Here is a 12,920-nt window from a genome sequence, read left to right as displayed (position 1 = left end):
TAGGAGCTCGCTTACATCACAATCTTCAAACACTTATCTTCGATAGGAGTAGCATTCACCAAGGCTATGGGAACCTCGCCTCGGCTCCCATCTGCACTTTTTTCAAGCTGGCTTGAGAGCTTTACCCACCAAATAAAATTCCTTCTGGTTAGTCTACCCTTCTGCCATGCACTCTTCCAATGACAAGCTACAAAACATCCAGAAAGTCGCCGCAAGACTGGTTCTCAACTTACCACGACACTGCCACATCTCCCAACACCTGCGCATACTTCACTGGCTCCCCATCGAGGCAAGAATCACCTTCAAGATCCTCACCCACGCACACAAAGCCCTCCACAACACTGGACCAGCATACCTCAACAGCCGAATCAACTTCCACGCACCCCTAACAAACCTACGATCAGCCCAGCTCACCTCCGCCATGGTTCCCCCCACCAGAAAGACCAGATCAGGAGGCTGCTCCTTCTCCTTCCTTGCGGCCGGTGCATGGAACGCCCTTCCGCACCACCTCAGGCAGACAAAACATCACTCCCCATCTTCACATCACTCCCCAAATACACGAGAAACCTCAAAACCTGGCTCTGCGACAGACCTGTCCTTGATGGACTGGAACCTGCACCCCCGCCCCCCCCCCCCCCCGCACCCACATGATTGATTGATTGGCTAATGCAGGAACTGTCTCACAAGTCATCGCACAAGGCTTGCAGAATCCATCTCACAACTGGTCCACTATATGTGCAGGAGCCAGCTCACAACTGATCTCACAAGGCATGGAGGAGCAAGCTCACAACTGATCACACAAGGCGTGCAGAATCCAGCTCACAACTAATTGCACAAGGTGTGCAGGAGCGAGCTCACAAGTGGTTGCACATGACATGCAGGAGCTAGCTCACATATGATTGGACAAGATTTGCAGGAGCGAGCTCACAACTCAAACAAAGCACGCAAGACCCGTCTTGAAACTGATCAAGCAAGGCATTCAGTCTGTGGCTTGCAACTGATCGCAACAAAAGTAACATTGGTGACATTTTCAGGGGGAAATGTATATCAGAAAGCAAGGGAGCAGCCAGAAAAAAAAAAAAAATGCCCCACCTTCCAACATGTTCCAAATGGCACTGAGAAAGTGAACACAGCAGTCATGGGGCGGGCGGTCCTTTAGGGAAGTTTGAACTTTCTGTCCTATTTTTTTTTTCTTCTTTACATTTTTGTCTCTTTTTCATCCTGCCATTAGTTTTCAACTATACATCCTTGTGTGTCTCCAGCCTCTTTTCCTTCCTTCATCCGCTCTATCCATCCTTATAGACATATAGCTTCCCTTCTGTCTTTCTGTCCATTCAACAATTTATGCATTTCTCTGTACAGTCATCCACACTTCCATCCATCCTTTTCAAAATCCAGCCATTCAGCCATCTCCCAATCCATCTTCCTCTAACTCTCCACGGGTCGAAACACGTCAACGCTACAGGCGCAAAGAATTAAAAAAAAAATTAAAAAAAAGATTTTCTTCCCTATAGAGCATATGGATCATATAATTGAATTAATTTATAACAAGGTGCTCTATTCATTTGTCCTACTTTTATGTTTTGTCTGCTGCTGTCTCTCTTACTTGATCACCCTAGCGGGCAATACGTTTTTCTTCACTAGCACCATCTGACCACTTTCACCTTTGAGCACTTTTCGTGTGTATGTGACCAAGACTCCTGCAGTTACTGGAGTGGCTGGTTTCATCTTTTCACTAATTCAAGAGGCTGAATGCATGTATGTGGGTGTGTGTGTAATATATCTATATATTTTTTTTCAGTGGCCTCAAAATAGCATTAGCGTGTGCATCAGGTGCACCACCCCCTGAACTACCTCACCCTGCTCAGTGATCGCAGAACGGTGAGATAAGAGTAGAGTAACAGAGCTCACCTCTCGCATGTAGAACTCCATGAAGCCGCTGATGTACCCGTCCTGCTCCAACCAGATGATGAGATCCACCACGCTGGTGAAGGCGAAGACCGCAAAGCCTGCTGGGAGAAAGAGGGAGGTCACAACGTGCGACCACTGGTCACTATGCCCCACCACATCAGGCCTTGGTTCACAACATCCACCAGTGGACGCAAGCTTCATCTCTGCTACCGCCAGCCCAACAAGGCTCCTCAGTGCATTCCACCTACAGAGCTGGTTTCGCGACTTCTCGACAGAAGCCGTCACCTCGTGTGTGAGCACCGACACCATTAATGGTTTCTCGTCACACTAATCATTACACCATAAACAGTGCAAAGGCAGAGGGTGGAGTTATGATTGTACAGATGACCATTTCTGAAGATTGCAAAGGTTTCAATCCCAACCATAGTGTCCCTTCAATGTAACTTTTTTTCATTGAATATACATTTATACAACAACAGAGGTGTGATGCACAGAAGTAAAGCAGTTAAACGATTGCACTTTGTGAAACTGATCAAAAGTTCTATTGCATGACTGTGGCAATCCGTCAGATTGTTTAGAACAAGACTAGAGTGAGAAAGACCAAGAAAGAAAAAGAGAAATCCGGTTATTGAAAAAGAAAGCACCAGCTTAAAAGCCTGTCGGGACACGCAAGATGTCTGCCGTGTCTTTCCACTCACCAATGATCGATTGGTCGTGTCTGCACTAATGACGGCCTATGTCCCTGGTATCCACATGGTTGCCAGGAGATGGGATAAAACCAGGTCTAGCTCGCAAACCACACTCAATGAGCGGTGTGTTTCCTCTTCAGTTTTTGGATTATCCTCTTGAACAGAAAATTTTGCACATTGTTTGGAGTTGTAAGGGGTTCCCAACTCTGCCGTGAGCTCACCTGTCTGGAAGAGGCTCGGGCGACAGCAACATTGGACATATATATACACATATACACACACACACAGCCTCAAATCTTGGGCAGACAGCTTACTTCTCAAGGCAAGAACAGGCATAAGTTTGACCCTTCCGTTGGCGCACACACATATTCACCACTTACACTAATCTTGAGTTCTGGAATAGTGTACTATTCGCCGCAAAGCATTTCAGCGCCTCGTATGGGGTAGTAAGTGCTATGTAAATTCAACTACAATTACTCACCGTAGAAGAGGGGGTCATGGGAGGCGCTCCCCTGTGACTGGACATATGCGGCAGCAAAGAGGGCGAGGAGGACCGCCACCCCGGTCAGTGCGATGGCGGTGGGACTGGAATAGAAGACAAACAAGTGAAATCAAATGTGCAAACAGCAGGACATATGAGAGCGCTACATTCCATGTGCGAGAACTACAGTCGGATTGGATGCTGAACCAGTCCTTAACTTGAATGCACGTTAAGGATGCACTGATTACTGATCTTCTAATCTAAAGATGGAATTCTGATTTGGGATCGTTCTGTTTCCCGCATATTGCTTGTCCAACATTTGAATCTCCTCCTCATCAGTCCTACCAGCCTTATAAAGGAATCAGTCCTTACAGAGTCTCTCAGATTGCCTGCAGGCCCACACACCTCTGGTTGATCACACTGTTATTTGTCAGTCGTTTTGACCAGTGGTTCTAAATCTTTCGGCTTCTCTGGAGCCCCACTTAATCATTATTGGTATCTGGGGATCCCACTGAGTCACTATTGGAAACCGTTCCCACGGACTAAGCAATTTAATGATTTGAACCACAAAACAATAAACAAAAATATGAGAACAAACATTCAAATAGACAGATGATGAACATATTTAACCCGTTAACCGCGGCGGAAATCCGCCGTGGTGCGGGCGTTCTCTTGCGCGGGCGGGGACGCGTTGGACATGCGCAGCACTATGAAGGTATTGCTCGCGACGGCCAAAGGGAAGGGGTTAATTGACAAATAAAAAACTTTAGGTTTTAATGGAAACATTGTCATTTTTCTAAATTCAATTGAGGTCACCCACTGTCCCTACTATATTCTGTTTCATGCACTTGCACTACTACCATGAATCAATCTGAGGATCCCAAATTAATTATTAGTCTTCAATTTAAAATTTCTTCAAATTTATAGAATGCTTTAAAATGTCCAGTTTTGATTATTTGTAGACACCCATTAACCTGTTAATATTATTTACTTTTCGAAGAAGTCAGACCCCCTGAGTTGACATCCCGTACTCCTAGGGGCCACTGGACCACAGGTTAAGAACCAAAGGTGAAACTACTGTAATTCTCTCTTCATACGATCCATTCCTATGTGATACCGCACTTTCAACCAGTCCAGAACACGGTCTATCGTACCGCACTCAACGCTTCCAATCAATGATCTGCTTAGCTTTCCCCAAATCCCTCCATTGGCTTCCAGTTGCCAGAATGATTATCTTTAAATCCATGTGTGTGGTCTTCAGAGCTTACAGGATTCCTGGTGCTCTCTGTCATGGCCACCGTGCAACAGAACAACTTTTCTGCTCCTCTGTTGGTCACAGATCAGGGGCCACCTTTCCGTAAGGCATTGAAAACCTGGCTTGTATCCAGTTCCTTCAGCCCCTTTACATAGGTTTGAGTTTCTGTTTCTCGGAGTCTTCAGTGCCAGGATACTTTTAAGGTTTCCTGGCATTGAAGATTCTGAGAAGCAGAAAAGACTGAAAAAACCCCACCAGAAATCACCAAAAAATAGAAACTGAAAATAGGAAAACCCGCTTCTATGTAATCGTGTGCTTTATAAAACTTTAACACAACATTTCAACCTGGGGCTGCTTGCGGAAGTGAGTAAAAGTGGAGGTTTTTATTGTCGTTTTGTCATTCTAGGTGTTCATGGTTTTGCTTGAATAAGTCCTTTTTAGCAAGTTCCTTAAAGTAAAGTGAGTTGTTCAATTGTTGGCCCGATGGGTGTAGAAAGTAAATTCAGAGGAGCGACAGACTCAAAGCCCTTTAGTCAGGGTCATGGGACAGTCAGTATTATGTAGGTCTAGCTATGGAACTGACAGACAAAGTCGCAGTGCCACGGTCAGGGTCATGTTGGTGGATGCACACACAGTGAAGGTTGTAGGTCTGTGCATTGATGGGCAGAAGTGTTTTCAGGTAACCTTGTGTACCACTGTTGTCCCAGAGCCACCAAAACTATTCCAGGCTGGTTGGACAATCAAATAATTCCAATGGCGTATTTAAGAGTCCAGAGCACTTTCTGTACAACAGGAAGGGACCCGTGCTCCACTGGCGTAAAAACAATAGGGATTAAACCAGCTGGGAACAACTACACCCGCCATGCGCACTTGCAAACAATTGCCTCACGAACTCGTAAATAAGGCAGGACATCAGCAGCGGAGAAGGCCAAGTTTCTGTCGGGTACCATCAGATTCACAACAAAGTCTGATGTTTTCTCTTAACCAACGACAATGGACAGAGTATTAGTTGTTTGGCTCTCCTTCAATGGAAAGAGTGAACCACAAGTCCCAGAATGCAAGCGACATGTGATTGAGCCACTGCCCCAACATGAAGGATACAAAAAGTGAAGGGTGGAACGCTTTAATTGATCTCATCACTGGTAATTTATTTTGGCCGCATCTCAATCCAGTCCCTTAATATTTCGCTCACCATGCCACCTGAGTTTGGACCGGGCTATATACAAATTAGGCTTGACCCTGCTCTAATGGGAACAGTCCAGCCCGAACTGCCAGGACATGTCTTTTCGTAACCTGAACACAAGCAACCCAGGACCGGTTTCACTCTTATTCAAGCTTAGCCAGGGTGGTTTTCTGAGACCTCTGGAACTGAACAGGCTCTGACCCAAAGAAGTGTGGCAGGGTATGCTCAGACGTGAGTCCCTTGCTCACTTTGCCACTGGATTCAAGCAAGCCGGGCTGAAGACGGCTGGAATGCCAGAAACCGGTCCTAGGAAGCTTGTTTCCGGTCCAGGGAAGGCATGGCGTGGCAGTTCGGGCTGGACTGTTCCCATGAGGCACAGGGTCAGACTGATTTGCATATGGCCATGTCTGAACTGGGGTGGCAGAGTGGGCTAAAGAACGGTGATGGATTAAACCCAGATCTGTTGACTGGGTGTGAGTGTTTCATTGGTTCAGATGCTCCGTCCATCACCACATCCTTTTGTACCGCTGACCCAAAGAACAGCACAGAGTTAAACTCCAAATGAAACATAGGATTCTCTGACGATTGCCAAAAGCATGAAATGCACCCAAGAGAATTTCAGTACTTGCTTAAAACATCTGGCATTAACAATTAATGAAGATTACTTGAGGATTTGACATGGGCTGTGTGGCACTCCCCTGCCCTCCACCCTCACATGTCTTGCATGGGTTTCCTTTCCATTCCTCTCTCACAGAGAAAAAGAAGCGTAGATTCATAACTTAGGGCCTCTCGCCATATTTACCCCACAAAGTGACTAAAGGACTATTCCTGAGGCTGTTAGGAATGCCCATGTCATACTGGGGGTTAGGTGGCCACAAACAGCAAAGGCAGCCTGTCCAATGGCATGCAAGACCCGTGCTGTCAATGCATACATCACACACTGTGCGAACGCATGCAGGAACTACGCTGCCGATGTATGCATCACATACTGCGTTATGTTATGTGAGTCTTAATATAGCGCACAACTCGTCCCCTGAGGGACATCGCGGCTCTTGGTCAGCAAGTACTGGAGTAGACGTACCATTAAAACAGCCAGGTTTTAATGTGTTTTTTAATTCACATAGACTAGAGCACGCAGGGATGTTTGTTCCAGTAGAGTGGCACAGAGAAGAAAAGGCTCTGCCGCCATGTTTAGCGGGTGCGAAAGCGCGGTGGACATAGTAAAAATGGATTGCTTGATCTCAGCTTCCTGTTTGGGACGTAAGGAGTGAGTCTGTTCCGAAGAAACTTTGTGTCAGGGCCCGATAAGGATTTATGGGTCAGGCAAAGAAGTTTGAACAGTGCTCTCTTGCGATTGGGTAGCCAATGTGGGGCTCCGAGTGTAGGGGCCGAAGGAATCCTAGGAGGTAAGTTGTTTACCATACGAGCCGCAGTGTTTTGGACCACTGGCAGTTTCGATAAAAGGGATTCATTTGAGGCGAGGAACAGCTCATTGCTATCGTCTAAGCGGCTGACGACTAGGGCCTGGATGAGTGTTTTATGTGAGCTCAACGGAAGCCACCAAAAGGTTTCCTTGAGGAGTTAACATGGTACCAAATCCGGTTCCACATATAGAGGTGATAGGGCCCCGCATAGATAGTTGGTCATCTGTGAGTATGCCTATGTTTCTAGCGATTCGACCGTGGAAATGGGCGGGTCAAGTTCCGCTGGCCACCAATCCTTCGTCCAGTAGAGCTGAGCTTTGCCAAACAATAAAAACTATGTCTTGCCCCCATTAAGTGTAAGACAGTTGAGGGACACCCAGATGGCAATCTCTCTCATGCATGTAGTAAATCTCTGTTTGGCGTTCTCCATGTCCTGCCCAAATGAAATGACCAACTGAGTGTCATCTGCGTACGAAAAGGACTCAAACGCAAAGGACTGAACTAGTTGGGCTAAGGGAGCAACATAGATGTTAAAAAGTGTAGGGTTCAAAGAGGAGCCCTGTGGAACTCTCTTGTCTAAGGCGATGGGGCTGGAATGGAATGTACCATGGCAAGCAAGAGCAACAGTGTCTATGCATGCATCACATACTGTGCAATGACATGCAAGACCGACGCCGTCCAAGCATGTATCACACACTGAGCAACAGTATGAAGAACCCGTGCTGTCAATGCATGTATCGCACACTGTGCAATGGCATGCAGGACCCGTGCAATCAATGCATGTATCACACACTGTGCAATGGCATGCAGGACCCGTGCAATCAATGCATGTATCGCACACTGTGCAATGGCATGCAGGACCCGTGCAATCAATGCATGTATCGCACACTGTGCAATGGCATGCAGGACCCGTGCAATCAATGCATGTATCACACACTGTGCAATGGCATGCAGGACCCATGCAATCAATGCATGTATCACACACTGTGCAATGGCATGCAGGACCCGTGATGTCAATGCATGTATCACACACTGTGCAATGGCATGCAGGACCCGTGCAATCAATGCATGTATCGCACACTGTGCAATGGCATGCAGGACCCGTGCAATCAATGCATGTATCGCACACTGTGCAATGGCATGCAGGACCCGTGCAATCAATGCATGTATCACACACTGTGCAATGGCATGCAGGACCCGTGCAATCAATGCATGTATCGCACACTGTGCAATGGCATGCAGGACCCGTACAATCAATGCATGTATCACACACTGTGCAATGGCATGCAGGACCCGTGCAATCAATGCATGTATCGCACACTGTGCAATGGCATGCAGGACCCGTGATGTCAATGCATGTATCGCACACTGTGCAATGGCATGCAGGACCCGTGCAATCAATGCATGTATTGCACACTGTGCAATGGCATGCAGGACCCGTGCAATCAATGCATGTATCACACACTGTGCAATGGCATGCAGGACCCGTGCAATCAATGCATGTATCGCACACTGTGCAATGGCATGCAGGACCCGTGATGTCAATGCATGTATCACACACTGTGCAATGGCATGCAGGACCCGTGATGTCAATGCATGTATCGCACACTGTGCAATGGCATGCAGGACCCGTGCAATCAATGCATGTATCACACACTGTGCAATGGCATGCAGGACCCGGGATGTCAATGCATGTATCACACACTGTGCAATGGCATGCAGGACCCGTGCAATCAATGCATGTATCACATACTGTGCAATGTCATGCAGGACCCGTGCAATCAATGCATGTATCGCACACTGTGCAATGGCATGCAGGACCCGTGCAATCAATGCATGTATCACACACTGTGCAACAGCATGCAGGACCCGTGCAATCAATGCATGTATCACACACTGTGCAACAGCATGCAGGACCCGTGCAATCAATGCATGTATCACACACTGTGCAACAGCATGCAGGACCCGTGCAATCAATGCATGTATCGCACACTGTGCAATGGCATGCAGGACCCGTGATGTCAATGCATGTATCGCACACTGTGCAATGGCATGCAGGACCCGTGCAATCAATGCATGTATCACACACTGTGCAATGGCATGCAGGACCCGTGATGTCAATGCATGTATCGCACACTGTGCAATGGCATGCAGGACCCGTGATGTCAATGCATGTATCGCACACTGTGCAATGGCATGCAGGACCCGTGCAATCAATGCATGTATCACACACTGTGCAATGGCATGCAGGACCCGTGATGTCAATGCATGTATCGCACACTGTGCAATGGCATGCAGGACCCGTGCAATCAATGCATGTATCGCACACTGTGCAATGGCATGCAGGACCCGTGCAATCAATGCATGTATCGCACACTGTGCAATGGCATGCAGGACCCGTGCAATCAATGCATAAATTACATACTGCGCAGTGGCATGCAAGAACTACGCTGTCAATGCATGTATCGCACACACTGCAATGGCATGCAGGGCTGGTGCTGAAGGAGCTACACTGTCTCCCTATTCACAAAGGAGCACATTTAAAGCTCCTCATTCACACTTTCAAGGCACTACATAACACTGGCCCAGCACACCTCAACAATCCCACCTGCCTTCACCAACCATCCAGGCTCCTCTGCACTCCTATGTGCACACATCTCACACATACACAAAACCAGGTCTGGATGCCCAGCCTGTTCCTAGCCCCCTCACAAGTCGTGGCAAGACCCGCCTCTTCACCGCCTGAGTACCGCCAGAAGCTGAAGCCCTGGCTTGCAGTAGTCCCACTAGGCCCCATGTGTGTCTAGGCTCACACCTGCTCAGCTTCCGGGTGAAACATGCATCAATCCTGTGTAATGGCAGCCAAGGCCTGAGCTAACAAAGCGTCACAAAAGCAATAGCAATAGCATGGTAAAAGCGGACAATGGGGGGGCTCTGTGATAGGCTGGTACTGGGGGCAGGACTACGCCCCGGCCCACCACACCTCCAGGGCCCCGAGCTGTCAGTACGCAGGCTCTCGCAGTGTCAGTACTCGCTCCACATTCTGAAGGGTCGGGGTATGAGGCGAGTAGCTCGAGATCTGTTTTTCCCCCTTTGCATTCTGGATCTTGTAGTTTTATTCTCCCCTGTAAGGATGCCGAGCTGGCCAAACCCCGTAGGCGGCTGTTACCACCCAGGACTCCCACACTGGGGTTCCCCCGATACCTACACCCCAAAAAAGATACTACATGATTCCAGCTCCGGCTTTGCAGCTCAGCACTGCCCCGGCTGTGGTTCACGCCTCCATCATGCGCGAGCCCCTCTTTCAAACAGCTCAAATGGTGGGTACTGAGCTAAACAAAGCACACAACTACATGTACCAGAATGCTTAGGGAAAGAGAAGCCTGTGCATGCGGCTCGTGCCCGCCAGGGACAAGCAGATAACTCTGCACCGGTCTGGGGGGCATGTGCCATAGCTGTGAGGAGTGCCCCCTAAGGGGTGAACTTTCAGTCAGTGCAGGAGGCTTGTAGTCAACAACACTTTGCATTCTGGGAATCGCAGCTTGACGTTTACCGTCAGAAGCGTCGGCGTGCAGAGCCCGTCAGACGTGCTGCACGGAGAGTCACATGACAGATGCACCTGGAAGCACTGCAGCTGCTCGAGGCGCTATACTTACTCCGAGAGCGACGCCACACTGTTGACCCCGTAGCAGATCGGGAAGGCGGTGAGGGAGAGGAGGAAGACCCCGGTGGGCAGCGGACCCGCGGGCCCCATCCCTGCAGCGCCTCGAAGCCTCCACCAAGCGCTTGAATGGCAAACCTTGAAAAGCGCCTCTTCCAGTCACCAGGATGTGCCGGCGAATAACGCCTGCTGGGAGGACAGGTTCACCCTGTTCTGGCTCAAGTTGCTGCTTAAATTCCTTTCCACATACCGCTGTGCCGAGAACCCCCTTTTTAAAAGTTTAAAAAGTCCATCTGGGGGGCGATGATCTGTCCATTCCGCCACCTCCTCGCCTGTGCCCGTCCAAAGCCCCGGGCATCCGTCGATGCAAAGGTCGCAGTTGCGGGGCACGCAGGTTTCGACACCCAGGGCACCTGATAGCAGGCACTCACCTTTAAAGCTGCACGCGCCGCCTCTTAAAGGGCCAGGCCGCCCCGCCCCCCCAGGGTGCACATCGCCCCCTCCTCTGTGCAGCACGTGCTCTGGAGCAGAGACGGTTCTTGAAGTGCCCTGTGCTGGCGTCTCAGACCCAAAGCACTTTGCAGGGCTTGAAAAGACCATTTCTCAGCTCTGGGGTCTTTGTGCATTTTAATTTCTTTACACCCCCCCCCCCTGCTGCCCCACTCTTGTTATGGACTGTTGCTGCCAGAGAGGGAGACAGGATTTCATTTACAATACAAACGTGGCCCTGTAGACTTGTAGCACTTTAATGCAAATGGCTTGGCACTTTATTTGTCTCAAGAAACATTTCCCTGCCTCCTCTCCTAGCATTTAATTTACAGGGACCCTCTATTTTTTTTAGGTCTCGCGACCTATCGATGCGCGCATGCGCTTCGAGCGGAGCGAGAATTCAAGTGGCGAAAATTCTCGTGAAACCACCAGCTTTTTGCTGGCGTTTTCATGCAGTTCATGTGAACCACGTGTTCAAACATGAACGCGCATCAGCCTCCCTCCATTTGCCGCACAGCACATCAAAGGGCTTCGCCCAGCGTGCGCTCTGCGGCTTCTCGGCTTCTCCTCCCCTAATCCCCTCCCCTAATTACGCCGCACACAGCCTTCCTTGCATTTCTCCTCCCCCTCCCCAGCCAGCTTCCCCCAGGCCGTGTTCCCTCATCCCTCGCACCCCCTCCTCCTTCAGCTTGAGCTGCGGGAACACGAGGGTCACACACTACTCTTCAAAAGAGAAAGAAGGTTGCCATTCTCCCAAAGGCTGCACCCTTCCCGGAAAGCAGAACCCAAGGCTCACAGTTTCATAAAGAACGTCTCTAGCCAACAAGTAAGAGATTTGGCTAAAGATTTCTGCTGTTTTAGAATGGCTCTCAGATGAGATATTCGCGTGGCTGACATAAATTAACAAATTCCGGAACACAAACATTCCGTCAGAATTTACTCCCAACACCACCATCCTATCGAGTCCATTGAACACCAGCGCATCATGCAATGGTAGCTGGTGCCCCTTGCGTAGGCCAGTCACCCTGGAGCATACTGCAAACAAGGCTATTCCTACCTTCAAGCCGAATCTCACATATCAAACTGACTGCTGAACACTAAAGCTTCTACAGCTTCTTAAACACTGAAACGGGCCAGCAAGGCACACCCCCATCAAAACACGCAAACATAAGACCGTCACTGCAAGCGGCCAAGCTGTCAGCCAACACAGATTTACAAACCGTTCACAACAAAAAACAAGCATTGGCATTGCCAATAGGTCTCGCTTGTGGGACCTTATAAGTATTTAGTTTTTCAGCACAATATCCGATTATGCAACAAGGATATTGTGCTGCAAAACTAAATACTTATAAGGTCCCACAAGCGAGACCTATTGGCAATGCCAATGCTTGTTTGATTTTTCACTTTATTTGTCTCGCCTCTAGGCTCCAAAACAGGAACTGACCCCCCTATGTATATTCAATCAGTGGTCGGAGTGCATTAAAAGAAAGTGTGGGAACTGTGATGCTGTGTGCAATGGGGTTGGGGTCAAAGGTGAGGCTAAAAATAAAATATTCTTTAACTTTTATGGGCCTTCCAGCTTCAGGTGACTACATATAAAATAATGCACGGCCTAAATGAAAATGTTACGTTAATCAGTGGGAAATGTGCTATATTGCACATTATGAAACCTCTATTAGTTAATGCACTGCAGAGATCTGTGTGTAACCAGAGGGCCACAGAACATTTTTTTACGGAGTTTTTGGTAACGCAAACTTGACCCGAAGGTAACGGGTATCAGAGCGCTTTACATAGCACCCGTTGCGGATGTATGACGTTACAACGCAT

General features: G+C 48.6%; 2 protein-coding genes across 3 annotated transcripts in view; both read right to left on the bottom strand.

Annotated features, from left to right (window-relative positions):
* The window catches only part of TM6SF2 (transmembrane 6 superfamily member 2), a 29,892-nt gene extending 18,818 nt beyond the window's left edge, over positions 1-11,074 (bottom strand). Inside the window, exons 1-3 of one of the 2 annotated variants that reach the window (XM_078670320.1) lie at positions 10,600-11,074; positions 3,082-3,185; positions 1,912-2,009 (exon numbers count right to left, since the gene is read on the bottom strand). In XM_078670320.1, coding sequence (XP_078526446.1) covers positions 1,912-2,009; positions 3,082-3,185; positions 10,600-10,697 — 300 coding nt within the window. In that variant the 5' untranslated portion in view covers positions 10,698-11,074. Of the gene's footprint in view, positions 1-1,911; positions 2,013-3,081; positions 3,186-10,599 lie in introns of both variants that reach the window. The other variant, XM_078670319.1, reaches the window with a different exon arrangement.
* Positions 4,522-11,011, bottom strand: LOC144799121 (uncharacterized). The gene is made up of 4 exons (XM_078670318.1): positions 8,935-11,011; positions 8,023-8,887; positions 5,907-7,927; positions 4,522-5,604 (listed from the first exon to the last, which is right to left on the bottom strand). Exons 1-3 carry the CDS (start codon positions 8,947-8,949, stop codon positions 7,278-7,280), a joined length of 1,530 nt encoding a protein of 509 aa, XP_078526444.1. The 5' UTR covers positions 8,950-11,011; the 3' UTR covers positions 4,522-5,604; positions 5,907-7,277.
* Positions 11,075-12,920: the final 1,846 nt, after the last annotated feature.

This window comes from Lissotriton helveticus, chromosome 12 (assembly GCF_964261635.1).
Source record: "Lissotriton helveticus chromosome 12, aLisHel1.1, whole genome shotgun sequence".
NCBI lineage: Eukaryota > Metazoa > Chordata > Amphibia > Caudata > Salamandridae > Lissotriton > Lissotriton helveticus.
This window is presented reverse-complemented; position numbering and strand designations above follow the sequence as displayed.

Excerpts from the sequence above, each read along its gene's own strand:
- LOC144799121 (XM_078670318.1), bottom strand. Across the intron at positions 7,928-8,022 it reads CCTGCATGCCATTGCACAGT|TGTGTGATACATGCATTGAT; the intron begins GTGCGATACATG and ends GCCATTGCACAG.